The sequence below is a fragment of the Amphibalanus amphitrite genome, unplaced genomic scaffold (genome assembly GCF_019059575.1).
Source record: "Amphibalanus amphitrite isolate SeventyFive unplaced genomic scaffold, NRLGWU_Aamphi_draft 000288F_arrow, whole genome shotgun sequence".
In the NCBI taxonomy this organism is placed as follows: Eukaryota; Metazoa; Arthropoda; class Thecostraca; order Balanomorpha; family Balanidae; genus Amphibalanus; species Amphibalanus amphitrite.
In genome coordinates this window covers 290,618-306,786 of record NW_024881783.1, presented here as the reverse complement: position 1 = coordinate 306,786, position 16,169 = coordinate 290,618, and the positions used below count along the sequence as shown (strand labels likewise).

Genomic DNA, 16,169 nt, shown 5'->3' with positions numbered 1-16,169 from the left:
TGACGGCGCTCCGCTGCACTGATCGCTCTGCACGGAATCGCAACACCACTTCCCAGGCTGTCACCGTTTAGCACCGTCCTACACGTCACCGTAGGTGCACGATCTCACACCTTCACAGCACGCACGTGGGAGCTGCTCTGGTCACCGTCGTGGCCCCGAGACCGCCGAGCGTCGTCTCACACCGTGTTCGGCCGCTCGGACCAGATAGCGCCGCTGGCGGCAGGTGTTGACGTACCGGGACGACCTTTGGCCGAGACTATCGGTCATACGGCTATAGTGGTGCCGAGGCGCCAACGGTCTGCCTTCTGGGGGCGGGGCGGGGGTGGAGGGGAAGATGGGTGGGGGTGGGGGGAAGGTGGGCGAACAGCTGGTAGAGACGGAGGTGAGAAATGGTTTTGGGCAGAGGGTGTGACAGTAATGTGACACTGGATGTGGCAGTGGTGTGACAGGAGTCCACAGAGGTCGGTGGGTTCAGCAGGGATCGCTGGCAGAGCGGTAGAGCAGATGAGGAAAATGTGAATCGAGACTCATCCAAAGGGAGTTTATCCACATTTGCCAGTCCCCTGGCGAAAAATCTTAAACGGACAAATCAGCAGCAGCACAGGCCAGTTTCCAATGAAAAATTGCGATGACCACCGCCAGCGGTCACTGAAATCAACAGCAGCAGATGCGCCGAGCAGCCGGAACATGCGGCAGTGTTGAGAAACCGAATTCCGCTCATCGCTTATACAAAAGAACCCGAAACAGTGATCACACCTTGCGTTTCCGTGATGACCTCTTCTAGCATTCTCGATTGAGTTGCGATAGTCACGAGGTAATGTCACAGAAGGTTTCGAACCGACGGTGTCAGTGTAAATTCCAACATCTCCGATCCTGAATTGAGACAAACTCTGGCCCAAGACACTAAAGAGGCGGTGCAGGCGCCGGCGCCGAAGCACGCTATTCACATCTCATATGTAAATAGCCCAATAACTTCAGCCGATCCTCTAAGCAGCACTCCCCGATCCGCCCAAACCTACTCTCAACGCGAGCACCCTCCCCTCCCCCCGCGGCACACCTTACGCAGTGGCACACTAGCCACCACCGTACCGTCGGTACATGTGGTGATATCTACACCACCCTCCAGTCCTAATTTGTCCGTGGCGATAGCGATAGCACCGTCAACACCGCCAACTGTCGGCCGCCGCCGGCGGCGCGCCCACAATTCCGGCATAGTTTGTCGTGCAATCAGGCAGATAGTCGGTGGTAACATAGAGGTTGGGCGCGGCGACCGGTGAGGAAGCGAACGCCAACGACTGTTCCATCGAGGCCGACCCACTTCAGTGAGAAGCCATCGGAAATTAGTTGAGATTAGCTCGAGATGGGCCGTATTCACGACAGACAGCACTCCAAGAACTATCTCTTGTGTCGGTTCCGAGTAATTGTTGACTTCGCCCAGTTCCAAGGAGCTCAACACAATCTGCGTCGTTCATTCACTACAAATGCTCCTTGTGACGGATGAATGACCTCTCAAGTGCGCGCTATCAACGAGTGGTACACAGCGCGACGGAAATAGCCGCACTCTGTGGGCTAAATCGCGGGCCAACAAGAATTGAAGAAATTCGGAGCAGAACAGCGAGGCGCAGCGGGAGAGATACGCTTTGAGTACCCCGGAGACTGAGAACCAGTCCCGATCGAAGATGACAGAATATATGAAAGATTGCAAATGGTAGTGGTGACAGGCGAAAGAAAAATAACGAGCGGAAAGATCGGCAACCAATAAAGAAGACCACATGCCGATAGCTAAACATACGCTCGTCAGATTTGTAACCCGCTCGACGGACGAATCGACAGATGGAAAGACACATTGACGTGTGACAAACGAACGGTGTGGCAAGTGACGGACGGAGGAGCCGACAGACACACAGGACATGCAACACGGAGACCAATACGCAGAGTGGTCGGTCCAGCGCACTCAGAAGTCAGGACAGGGCGGGGATAGAACACAGAGCAGGGATAGAACACAGAGCGGCTGCAAGCGACGGGTAACAACACTGTCCCGGGACAACGGAACGGCGCCTGCAGGTCGTGTCGCACGTACCGTGCTGCAGACGGACGGCTGCTCCCGGTCACCGCCCTGGGCCGCCGCTGCCGCCGCCGCCCGGGCCGCCGCGGACGTCGGCGGCACGTTGTCGTAAGGTGACGGGGGCGGCGCGGCGCGTGGCGGCGGCAGGGTGCGTGCGGCCGGCGCCGGCCCCGCAGGACGCTCCAGCCGAGTGTAGAGGTACTCGCCGGTGAAGGGACCCTCGGAGGCTGGCTGGCGCGGCGGCTTGGGCGGCGGCAGCTGAAGGCGAGGAGACACCGGGGGGCCGCTGCCGCCGCCGGACTCGCCCATGTGGTAGTACTCGGGGTTGTCCAGCGCTGTCGGAGGAGCAGAAGGGACGCGTCAGTCCGACGGGCCGGGTTACCGGGGTGGAGCTGAAAGACAAACACCAAAACACTGAGAACGAGAGACAGACAAAGAACACACAGAGGAATGTCCGTGACAAGGGGAATAACAAGGCTGCTGACGGCCAACAACCGCGCACTAACGCATCAGGGCCAATAGTGAAGTGACAAGCGCTAACACACATTACACAGGCAACCACCCACAAAGCAAAATACTATGTCCAGTGGCATGGTGAAATGAAAATGATTGAACATTGATCCCCTTGTATGGTGTACCGACAGAGCGGGTGTCGGTACCGGCTTAACAGGGGCGCGTCAGCGGCCGCTGACGGACAGACTGCACCATGCAGACCGGTGAGTCAGCACTCACAATCGGTCAATAAATCACGTCTGGTCGCCGGCCGGACCGCTCACAACAGGCGCGTCCACCATCGAAGGACGTGTGTACCGGCTGAATGTCAGAGCGCACCTGCACGTCTCCACGGACAGTGCCGGACAGGACAGCAGGCTGACGGCGGGACAGGACAGCGGGCTGGCGGCGGGACAGGACAGCGGGCTGACGGCCGGACAGGACAGCAGGCTGACGGCCGGACAGGACAGCGGGCTGACGGCCGGACAGGACAGCGGGCTGACGGCGGGACAGGACAGCGGACTGACGGCCGGACAGGACAGCGGGCTGACGGCGGGACAGGACAGCGGGCTGACGGCGGGACAGGACAGCGGGCTGACGGCGGGACAGGACAGCGGGCTGACGGCGGGACAGGACAGCGGGCTGACGGCCGGACAGGACAGCGGGCTGACGGCGGGACAGGACAGCGGGATGACGGCGGGACATGACCAGAGCCCCGGAGCAGAGCCGACAACGCACACACAGACGCAGTTGCGACACTCGCTCGGGACCCACACAGGAGAATACGCGCTGGGAATGCGGCGCCGCTCGATATTTGCATTATGGAGATGGTCCCCTGTGTCTGTGAGGTCTTTGTGCATGTGAGTGTCATCCAGACTCGAAGCTCGGTGGTTGGCAGAGTGATGATCCAAGCACTCAACAGGTGCGCGGTTCTGTCAGTCGGATGTGTGTGTGTCGTAAAACGTGGCCCCATGCCTGTTAGGGCCACTCAAAAGACGATACCGCCTGACTAGTGACCATGTGACGGCTGTGGAATTTGTGTGCTTTCAGAAATATGGCGCAGCACTTATCGGCACGTTCTAAAGATGTCAGCGGCGGGACATGTGATGTGTAGGCACGTATGGAGACCATCACCTGCTTTCACTAGCTCAAAGCCCCACCGCCGCACACATGCAGTTTGTGATTAAGCAAGACCGGTCCGCCCAAAAAGCGCACTGTTTGGACGGGAGACGGGCGGTGATCGGTATCCCACCCAGTCTGACCGGGGCGCAGCTGGCAGTAAAACCGACACTAAATCAATTCATCGCTCCGCACCCCGTCTCCACGAGCGCCATAACCTGACCGGGCTGTAAAACTCGACACGCCAACAGAGAAAATCGCATACCGGAGCGAACCGAGGGCGAATGGAGCGCGCTTCCGGGACCAGCCTTACCCGAGCGGGGAGAATTTGGCAGCCACGCGGCCGTCCGCAGCTGCGGGCGCCGGATAAATGAGCGGAACCGTCGGATAACAGGCGGCCGCTCGGCAGCGCGGTGGAATTCCTCCTCTTCCCTAGGGACGGATTCAATCAGTGCCGGCGCCGCGGCAGCTGCCAGCACCCCATCTCGGCCTATTTAGGCCGCCGCTCGATTGAAAGGGCGCCGTAAAGCGCCGAGCGCTCCAAAAAAGAAACACCTGCCGGAAGCGACCGGCCGCGACCAGCACGGGCCACGTGCGTCTTGGCACGGGTGCCACGTGCCACGTCAGACAATGCCGCGGCACAGCTGGTCGAGCACGGGTCGGGACAACCTCCGTCGGTCCGATGAGCCGGCGGACATGTATCGAGCACAGTGCGGCAGCCGCTGCGACACCGAACGGGCGCGCCTCCTCAACCCATCCGGCCTGACGTAACCGGCTCACGTGCTGAACTCCATGGCCAGCCTGCCAACCACAGTCACATGTTTGGCAGTACGGTCACGTGCCGGTGGGCCGTACCGGGCCGGCCAGGCAGCGTCATCCGTCAGCGGACGACACGAGATCCGCGAACAGGCCACTCCGCCCACGCTCCACTCAGCGGTACCCAGCAGAGAGGCTCCGGGGGAGGGGCGCCGCGGCTGGCCGGCAAATATCAACACAGAGACAGCGCCGAGACAGGCCCAGGAGGGGGCGGAAGTGAGGGGAGGGGTCACTGCTCGCCAGTAATAACCCAGTCCTCGTGACTTTCCCTAAAAATGGACTGATTTGGTTAGCTGTTTGGGTGCTTAGGGAGAGCGAAGCAGAGCGACCTACTGCGTAACGTGGACATTTAAAAACCTGCGTTGGCGACCATGGTTTACTGTGCTATCGAGCGATACGAATAACACTTAAGTCCTACGCTACAGTCACATCTGTCCACATCGTTCCTCTACAGTCTACACCCTCCACTTTCCCAGTACCCCAGTCGCCGCGGCGGCTCCGCGGACCCTCTCACCGGCGCGCTGGCTGACACAGGCCATCCTGCCCTCTGCTCCCGGTGTGCGGGTCGGTCCGTTTACACGTCGCACGCCCGTGTAAACCCAACACCGCCGGCGTCTGCAGCGGTGGAGGTCCGCCCGACCGAGCTATGTCCGGAGCGCAGTCGCAGGCGGCCGAGCGGAATAGGTAGCTCGGCGGTCCGCCAACCGGTTGCGTTGAATGCTGCTCCTCCGTGAGAAGTTACAGACACAATGTCGATGCACGTAGCACGGCACTAACTACTGCTTAATCGCTCGTCTGTCTTTTCTGGGAATATCCAGTTTACTGTCGCACAGCCTCTTGCGCGAACCTGTCGTCCAACGCGCCGGAAAGTCCACTGACTGTCTCTGCCCGTCTCACAGACAAAAAACACTGATTCCACAGCGCCCGTCGCCCGCGCGATGCACCACCTTCACTGAGCGGCGGCCCCACACTGCGCGCGCCGCCGGCCGACTGGCTGGTTGGGGAGCGGGCGGACGGGCCAGCCGGGCGGACGGACGGGGCTCGGCGCCGCCCCGCCGTCCAGGAGCGCCCCGTCAGCTGCCGGCTGGCCGCACCGCCGCTGAATCAGGGCGGCGATCGGCCGGACCGGGGCGGCGCCGGGCCGACGGACCCGTCCGGCGACGCCCGATCAGCAGGGCTCTGTCCGGCGTCCTACCGCGCCCCGTCAGCGTCCATCAGCGCGCGGCCGGGCGGCGCTGACGGCCGGCACGTGCCGCTGATCTCAGCACGGTCAGCAGTCAGCACGGTGAGTGGCCTGCAGCGCCGGGCCCCTGCCGCTGCAGCCGTGCAGTGGAGGAGCGTTCCCTGGGGAGTGGGCGGACACATGGAGTGACCCCGGACAGCGGAGGGTGGGACCTGGGACGTGGTGCATCTGCGGGAGCGGACACTACAGCTGAGCAATGTGAGCAGCGCTGCACCAGTGATCTCACATTCGGGACTTTTTCTGGCCGACTACTGATCGGCATAGACGTGAAACATCATTTATGACGATCATCACTACGAGATTGAAGCGGAATGCGGAATACGTAATACAATCACGCACCATTGTAGTGTTTTCAAACAATGCGTATCCAAGAAAGTTATGGTAGGACATGACGAATGTAGTACCCACGAACAATAGCCATCCACAATGCTTCGTATTGAGAATATTATTCAGTTACAAAGCACCCCTTCACTGATACCAGGAGCCGATCAGCAAACTAAAGCGCGACCATACCAGTAGCGCGTGCTCGTGCACACAATCCGCTGAAGGAGCAGCTAGACCCATTGTTCCAACATAAAAAAGGAAATCCCAGCTTCTGATCAGGGGGAATATAGGGAAAACTTCGGGTCAGGATTTTCGACAAGGCAAAACATTAACTGAAACAGCGGTAAAGAACACCAACATACCAGACTCTTCAATGCCATGACACATCACGAACATGGGAATCAGCAGTATGGGTATGCTTTCAACACGCACGAATTCCAAACGATGAACTCCGCTAGTCGCCGTCCTTACATCCAAGGTCACAAGACCACGGGGCTATTCATCGACCTTCGTGTATACCGCACCGCATGAAACGGTGGCACGCCAGGAAAATGGTCACTTCAGTTAACAACAGACCATCCAGCTCTGAATTCCTCAAAGACTCCACGTCCTCGGGCCAGTGCCGTCCACTTCTCCCTTGGGCTCCTCCAGAACTTTGACCTCTCTCCCTGAACAGCAACCTATAGTGCGCAGGGCTTCCGTTCAGCTCCAGCGCGTGAGGCTCGACCATGCGTGTTGGAGGCCGCCGAATTGGCTCTCATCGCGCCGCGCGGACCGCCCGTCAAGCCGAGCTTCTCAGTCCAAACGAGCTCAATCAGCTGCTCCACTGACATCAGGGGGTATTACAGGGAGAGGGGGTGGATGAGCTGGGATGACGCTCTCGCACATACACTGGCTTGCAGGGATCTCCAACGCACACAGCAGAACCATTGAAATCGGTAAGAGATGTCCATCTGCTCAGTGAGTTCTTCCCCGAGCCTTTGCTATTGCTTGACGAGACCATATCATGCAGGATCCTTGAAATAAAACCTTGTGAAACAGAGGGTGAATATGGCCTTGTCTGACCGACGCACGGTGCACCTATATTCCACCATACGGTAGTGCTACGGGGAGTAATAGCGCGTCTGTTGTAACACTGAATGGACCCAGTCGGGCGGAGAACTGCCGTGTAACGACTCAGCACAGGACACGCACAACTGACGCCGTGCCGTCGGTCAGTTTCCTAACGATGACGCCGCCGCGGCGGCCTTGAGGCGGCCATCCCACGGCGCGAGGTGTGCGCGGCCTTGAGTAGCCGTCTGACGGGGTGAAAACGCCCGCTAATTACGACACGGGTGACCCACAGACCTCAAAACCGGTAGCAGTGGACACTGGTGGCGACAACGAGCACGGGTCAAGGTGAACGGTAGTGCGGCGATTCCTTCCAGAAACAGATTCTCATCAATTGGGGAACTGATCTGCAACATGATAATACAATACCGACAGACCCTTCACTTTGTTGCGTCAAACAACTGTCAACGAGCTTATGGTCCCAGGCTTCCCGATGTTTCAACACACCAAGCGGCTCAACGCTGGCTCCTGAGAACCCATGCATCCAAATCGACCGACCGAGCGACCAGGCACGCTCACCAGACTCCCAGCGGCCACTCACGCCCCCGTGTGTGATGGTTTGCGATGGTTTACCTGCCCGATCGGTCGTCTACTCACGTCCACAGAGCAGCCCCGACGGGGCGGTAAGATCGGCACCGCGGGCCGCCCGTTGCGTAACTCCAGCCCCGGCTGACCGGAGCTTTACGAGCCAACGCCCGAAGGACAGCGAAGAGTGGCGTACGTAGACACTGGGCGACTGTAGTCACTGACTATCGTCTGAAGCTGATGGCACAGCTCAGTATGGAAAGTTTTGGTATTTGCCGGTTCACAAGTCACTCAAGTGCCGGGTCTCGGATAATGCGACTGCATTGCCGGTTGGTCGGCCTACACGGCGGCTGGTGACGGCGGGCTGACAAGTAGTCTGACTAGCTGACTTCAACTGACAGGTAACTGACAGATGGCTGATTCAGAGGAGCGTCCAATGGTGGGGCTGCCGACCGGCGGCCTGTCATAATTCTGTCCCCACTACTGTTAAAGCCAGACCCCTTGAGACCCTAATTTTTCGCGATTATTTCTAAATGCGTGGAATAATTTCAACCATATTTAGGAAGGGGCTGTTTCAAGACCTGCCGAAACTTTTTCTTCAAATACATTTTGTTGTCACTTAAATATTTGTGGCACTTGTCATTGACTCGTAATGTTAACTGTTTTTCCATCCTGGATAGAGGCTTTCATACGTCATATGACATTAGGCTCCGCCCACGACTGCGGCATTGACCCGTGCCCATCAGCGACCTCTGTACAAACGACACCCCTGCCATCTGTAAAGGACTATGAATTTCGCTGACGCTTCACGTGCTATGAATCAATTGCAGCAGACGGTCAAGCAAATGTCAGGCTCTTGTTGACTCTTGTATACCTATAGGACCAAGAGGACCATCACTCCTCAACCTACTACTCACACGTGCTTCGAACAAACGTTAACGATTCCTAACAAATACGATTTTCGATGTAGGATATCTGTTTGAAATACGAGCGAGCCTTAGGGGAAGTTGGGGCAATGCCGGAGTTGGGGCAAAGCCGAAATTCGAGATATTTCGAAAACCGTAAGACATGGATGCCACCTGTCAGTGATGCTCTTAAGCTTAAGTGACTACAATTATCGCATGTTTGTTACGAGTCGTCATTCGGAATACTTCGACTGTGAGGGCGCCAAGAGCGTTTTCAAGGTACGTTTCCCTTGCACTACATGCGCCTTTGAAGCTGCATTTCTTACTCATTATGCTACCGTTTGTCTGGCCAATTCGGTCAAGTAATCTTTAGCATGTCTTTGCATAAGTGTGCTGCCTATTTGAAATTTATACAGCACGTTGAAAAGTTATGGGCCTGCAAATGAAAGTATGGCAGGCTGGGGTAATGCCGAAAACGTGCGATTACGCACGTGTTAAAAGCACGCTACGTGGACTTTACTGCTGTAGAATAGCAACGCGTATTTTAAGTCACACAAATTACACTTTCAACCGACACAACGGCCTGTTACCTATAAGGAATGATTTACCTGGCATGTTCTTATTATATCACACAATTATAACTTCCAGTGTGCACCGCGTCCTCAAGCTCTTAAAACGCGTGTCAGCTTTGATCAATTCTGGATAAAGTTTGAGATAAAATGGCAAAACATCAATGTCGGCATTCCCAGTAGATCATTTCTCCCATTTTCGGCTTTCCCCGCAGTCCGGGGCAACGCCGAAAAAGTCACTTCTTTGATATTTTTAGTTTGTGCGCTTAACGGTATGCGAATTCATCAAATGCGCCTGGTATGTTTGAAAGGCAAAAGACTGGCCTCTCGAATGACGCCAACAAGAATAGCTTATGTTGTCTACCTTGCGTGCTACGGGCGTCAGAAAAAGTCTTCGGCGTTCCCCCAACTTCCCCTATGATGTGAAGTGAAGGCAATTAACTTATTATTGCGTTGTTCGATGGTTGCATAGCGATGTACAAATCGGCAGCTACTTGGTGACATCCGACATCCCAGTATCGCATTATCTGCAACGCCATAGGCTTTAAATACAGGTGAATATTTCCTAACCTTATGTCAGTTATATGCCATCTGCCCGTCAATTGCAGCTTGTAAAAATAAAACAAATATCAGCGAACATATCAGCATTGTACAAGCGATGCGCATTTAGCATTTATGATTCCTCAGTCATCATGTCGCTCTTTGGGCACTGTCAGCCAAGACGTTACGCACAACTCCGCCGGCTTTCGGCACCGCTCGACCGTCCCCGCTCCCCGCCACAGCGAGAGTGACCGCGTGCCGGCCCGAAACCGCCGCAGGCCAAGACCACAGAGGCGGGACTTAGCTGTGACGTCATAACGTATCACAGACTGACTGGTGATAGCCTCTACACACCGTGTGAAAATCTTGCTCGAAATTTAACATTACGAGTCAATGAGAAGTGCCTGAAATATTGAAATGGCGATAAAATATCTAAATTGTAAAAGTTTCGGCAGGTCTTGAAACGGCCATGTCCTGAGCTTGGTTGAAATTCTTCCACGCATTTAAAAATAATCGCGAAAAATTAGGGTCTCAAGGGGTCTGGCGTTAAAGGGAGATAATGAGCTTTCTTTTTTCTTAAATAAAAATTACTCGACATCTATACTATTTCTACTGTAGTTTCTATAAAATATGAAAATTTCCTAGCACATTTTCGTATGTGAAAAAGGTTTTATTTTTGCAAAAAAGAAGCAGTACTTGCAGTACTTGTAACACCCACCGAAATGCGTTGTCCTTCTCTATAAAAAAGTCGCAGTATATGACGCTTTTGTTTCAAACAGCGACGCTTGGGTTTTTGTTTATGTTATCGCCTTGTCGTTGCTTGGTTGTAAGGATTCTAATTTGAATTAGAGTTAATTCGGTTTAGAATTAATTAGATTCTAATTCGGGGGTACATAGTGCCTACTCTTCTTTGTTTCCAACATTATTTTGCGCCACAAATGAACGGCATGCGCCAGAAACGCAGCCAAATCTTGCGATTGCGACTACGAAATTCATTATTTTGGCGTCAGAGCCTGAAGCGAAAAATACAAGCATATTTATTTCAAAAAGACTTCAGGTTTGTCGAACGGTGTTATGAGAATTTTGATAACAGTACTGCATAAGTTTTTCAGTGATGCCGCAAAAGTGTTGTATCTATCTTCTTTTATTTTGTGCAGTCGGCGGGACCGATTCAAAATTGAGTCGTTACTACTAAAATAGCAGCATATGGCGTCAGATGATGAACAGGAAAAATAGTTGCGTAAATTTAGACATAAACCACCCCCAAACCATGAATATCTTTTGAAGGCACTATAGACGACCATTAACTAACTAGATGTGATGAAGATCAAATGTAAGGAATACGCTCATTTTACAAAATTACATGCAAGTACCAAAAAGTGATGTAAGTACTTATTCAACGGTCATTTTCAGCGCTCCCCGCTAACGTGACTTCAAGTTGAGATATTTGCGGCAAGGTACCGAATTAAGCAAAATGGTTTTAATTTACATTATAACTTGTTGTGTTTTGTCAGAAAATGGTCCTAACTCAGATTTTGTGGAAAAAGGTCATTATCTCCCTTTAACAGTAGTCACCAGTCTGTAGACAGTGACTTCTGTCCACTGGCATCGACTGAGATTGGTCCACAAACACTCGCCCACTAACATCTGTCCACAACACTCGTCGACTAACGCTGGTCTACCAACACTCGTCCACTGACACTTGTCCACCAACACTCGTCCACTGCCACATGCCCACACTCGTTCACTGATACCGCTTCACGAACACTCGTCCACTGACACCTGTCCACTGACATCGGTTCACTGCCACCATTTTCACTGCCGACACATACCGACAGACGCCATGACAAGAACACAACAGTAACGAACCCAGCGGGCCTGCGTGCGGCAGAAACAAATGTCCCCCACGCCTCTCGGCTGCCTTTTTGCGCTAATGGACTGTCGGCCGTTGAATCTTGGCAGGGCTGCGGCTGGGCAATTGGACAGACGTCTCAGCGGGGCCATCACCCTCGTAAATCCCTCCCGAGTCCCGACCATATCGCTCTCAACCAAAGACCGGCCGCGTCAGTTGGATCTACATTACGAGCTGAGAGTAAATTTAGCGGGTCGCTAACCATCAGGTTTACACGCTCCGTTTATATTATCGCCGGCACTTGGCAATATCTTACAACCGACTCTGGTGACGAGCGATTTCAACACGACAGTAGCGCGTCGTGAAGCTGCGTGTAAACACCGCGAGAAGCACTGATAGCTCGGACGAGTGTGAGCACAGTGCAGAGGCTCTGGATATCTCGCACGTAGGAGTCACAGCTAACAGAAGCCGGAGAGTGCACTCTGTATACGGCACCCGTCTTAGCCGGACTGACAGCAAGCTGACGCAAGCCGACATCCGTGATGCTTTACGATAACAAATATCCGGAAAGAGGGAAGACTAGACACATTTCATATGGTCTGAAATACAATGCTGCAGTGTTTTGATGGGTAATCCCATCACCGGATGAAGGGCAAATGGACGTTCCAGCACGCCTCAGCGGTTGGTGCTCACAAAACCCCGGCTGTTTTGCTCCTGCTGTCTGACCTACTTTGTTTTTGTTGGATAAGTAATGCTGTTTTATTTTTGCTGGCAGATACCCCTCATTGTTCTGGCTATTGTAACACATCAGCAGTGTTTTTCGTTTCTGCACCAATTTTCCGATCAAATAAGCCGAGCTAAAACTGATCCAGGGAGTTCAGTTCAGGGAGTTCGGCCGCTCGGTCGTGTGGGACGGTGGATAGACGTCCACAGTCGACACCGGCACCGGCGGAGCAGAGCCCGACCCCAGCCGGCCGTGTCAGCACATACCCAAGGCAGCCGGGGTCGGACCACCTTTCTCAGGTGTCGGGAAGAACCTCCTACACATCCCAGAACCAACAGAGCGGTAGAGCCATTGCTAACATGACCGGCAGGTCCGACTCTACACCCTCCCCATCTCTCCATCCCAGGCATGCTACCTGTCAGAACCATTCCCGGTCCCGTAGCTCAGTCGGTAGAGCATTGGACTCCGCGTGGTGAGAGCACGCGCTCCCGGTTAAACAGTCCGGGTTCGAAGCGCGACGGGCGCTTGACGTTTATGGGCCTCCTGGCAGGTATGGTTGCGGTTGATGGCAAGCCGTGGCCAGGCGAAGTTAGTGAGGGGACGGCCGTGCGCACGTTAAACTTTGGACTCTAAATTTTGCCATAGAACCGGAATTGCGCGATCGGAGGGTAGAGAAAAGGGTCAACGCAACAAGCTTCGCTTAACGGGGGCTCTGTTCTTGTGAATCCTTCCAATCAAAAGGTTCGGACTAAAAAAAAAAAACGAACCAACACACCCCACCCAGCTCCCCATCTGGCGTCCTCCTTGACCCTGTCACCATGGCATGCACCCGGTCCCCTCTAATGTCACTGTCATTCTGTCGTGACCCCGTGACCCCTCGAGACCAGCCTCCAGCCGATCGACTCACCTGGCGAGCCGCCCATGGCCAGATAGTCGCCGGTCATTTCTGCGTCGACCGACTCCGGGGGCCGGTAGTCGGCAGGACACATGTACTTGAAGTAGTGAGAGCGACCAAAGCACAGCATACAACCTGTCAGGGCAGCCAACACAGATCGACAGCGGTTAGCGGCGGGGCAGAGCGGGAGGAGTGAGCGGCCGAGACACAGAGTTCACGAGACACAGCGGCGCGCGACGGATATACGTCAGTAAAGCGGCGAGCAGGAAAGAGGCAGTTAGGTATCGGGATGATTTCTGAGTAAAAATGGGGAGAGCAAGGACTACAAGGTAGTCAATATACCACCCACATGTTGTGAGTCCGTGTGAAATTTAATAAACGCTGGAATGAGCCGTATGAAATGAAAGCTGTTAAAAACTGACTTGGTGTTTCATAGACCAGGTGGTAGGTGGGTGAGGCAAGAAGCAGGATTAGGAAAAGCAGCATGAGGCGCAGCTTCGCTGTGAAAAAGACAGATACACATGAGCGCACGAAAGCAGGCGACATACTCGTACAGCACATATCAAAGGCGCCGCACATCGAGCTGAGGCCGACGGGTTCCATTGCTCACAAACCAGTCTCGAGCCGGCTCACAGTCCCGAAAGCCTCCATGAAGCGGTGCATGTTAATAACGAATAGGAACGAGCTCTACTTACCATTTTCAAAGCGCGACTTAATATTCATGAGATATTGCATGGAAGCGTGGCGCAAGACTGGCAAGCTAAGTGTTTGGAGATCTAAACTGTAGCCGGTGCCGGACTATTCAAAATGACAGCGCCAATCGACGACTACGTGTCATAAAATCGACTTATGCATTCCGCTGTGCATTTCCAAATCCAACTTTTCTACATGTTTGTAATTCCGTGTCCAGTGCACACTTGAGTCAACACACGAAATGCCATACATATTCTACCATTTACAGCTTCTAATCCTTTCTTTTTCAGCGCAAGTTGGGTCGTCACGCAGAGCACAGGTATCAAAAATAGCGACTTCGTTGTAAGAAGTGCCGTTAAAATGATTCACAACAAACAATTTAACAGCATTGAAAACAAATTACAAAATACCCGACCAGCCCAAAGCGATCAAAATTCAAATATGTAAAAATTGCATAGTAACCGATAGGGCTTTGCATTTCCATAACCATGATTCAGCTGCGCAACACAAATGTTGCATCGAACATCGAACATTCATTGCATCGTAGCCGAACTTACAGGCATGCCCCAAAACACAGGCGACCAATTATTTGCAACATACACCGAATCACCGAGACCGTTTATACAAGGCCGGCGCGAGGGAAATGCACCAATGCTGCACCTAACCAGTAACCATCCAAGCGCGGAGCACGTGCAGTGCAGCGTATCCAACAATTGGTGGCCTCGACCCCCGACCGTGCGACCGCTCCCGGCAGGCTGGTGGAGTGACCGGACACAGAATAGCTACCTCTGTCACGGGAGCTCCTCCGAACACTGGCTCCGGGCGCCTGTTCGACGCGACTCGGCTCGGCCCACGCGGGATACTTCAAGGCGTGTGACCACCTACCACCAGGCAGAACACACTTATCGAAATGTAACCGCACTACTGGAAATTTCCCAGTGGTGGGAAAGGGCTGGGGAAATCAGTGTGAGTGTTCGGGGTGCAGCACATACACATTTGCAACTCTCGGTTTACCTAGCCTGGTCCAAATTCGAATTCATCGCAGCATTGCACGCTGCAGCGGCATAAGAACGAATAGCATTAAGAGGCCAGCTCAGACAAGCATAACTGATAACTTTAGCACCGCCGGAGTTACCCCCGCTTTGAAAATGCGAAATTCTCCACACCGTGCAACTGCCACTGGATCCCAGTTCCACCTCGCCTTTACACCCAGGTACGACTGGATCCCAGTCCCACCACGCCCACACACCCGGGTACGGGTGAATCTCAGTCCCTCTACGCCCACACACCCAGGTACGAATCTCCCATTCCCACCGGCCACACACCCACACCACCCGTGGCGTCAACATTCGAGCCAGTCACTAGGAATGTCCGGAGCTGGGCCGCGCCGTTTCCGACGGAAAGAACCAGCGCCGACGTCCTGCGATGTCACTGATACATTCACATTGTTAGGTGTAAGGGCATTGTTGACAGGCATTACGGCTCACGTCGCAGGCAGTAGCCGGGATGCCTGTCGACTCGCACTTCGATACAATTTTATTTTAAATAACTTAAAGGGACTATCCCACCTTTAACATGGGGTTTGAGTTAACCCGCGCCCCACTGGGGTCTGTGTATAACACGCCCTACTGGGGGGGGGGGGGGCTATTCATAGCCCCCCCTCCTAACTCCGAAACTACTGGGCCGATCGTCAAAATTCAAACGGTGTCTGATAGCCCCGGAAAAACTGTCGAGCGAAACCTAATTTCATTGACCTCGAGGTCACCGATGACGTCACAGGTCAGGTCAAAGTAAAAATTATTAGCACTTTGGCTTGTTCACATTTTGGGCTCTGGCCGCCGTCTTACAAGTCAGATCAGGCTCATTTTTGGTTTCCACACTCGTGAACAGATGCTCTAGATACCTTGAGGGTACCAAACTTGTACTTTGATTTTCAGGTCAGGGTCAGGTCATCACAGGTCACGAAAATATTATATCATGCGTCGGTCACGTGACACATGTTCTATGGTCCATTTAGGCCATAGATTTCGAATTTGATGTCGTCTGTGTCATTGGAGGTCATTTTGAGTCGAATTTAGCTTAGGTCAGGTCACTTTCAGGTCAAAAAAGGTCAAATTTTGAAGTTAAAATTTTTCAACAAAAAAGGTGTCTATTGGATGCAGTTTGAGCTCAGGAACACGATGGTGCCATTTATATTGGTGTACAATGTCAAATACGTACTGAAAAAGTGATTTGAAAAATAAATAATTGTGAATTTTTTGCAATAATGCGTATAACTTGGCCATTTTTGAAGATAT

General features: G+C 53.6%; 1 protein-coding gene across 1 annotated transcript in view; it reads right to left on the bottom strand.

Moving 5' to 3' along the window:
• Window positions 1-16,169, bottom strand: part of LOC122387525 (pleckstrin homology-like domain family B member 1) — a 67,656-nt gene that overhangs the window by 47,531 nt on the left and 3,956 nt on the right. The window contains exons 3-4 of the mRNA XM_043377789.1: window positions 13,192-13,314; window positions 2,081-2,400 (exon numbers count right to left, since the gene is read on the bottom strand). Coding sequence (XP_043233724.1) covers window positions 2,081-2,400; window positions 13,192-13,314 — 443 coding nt within the window. The remainder of the gene's footprint in view (window positions 1-2,080; window positions 2,401-13,191; window positions 13,315-16,169) is intronic.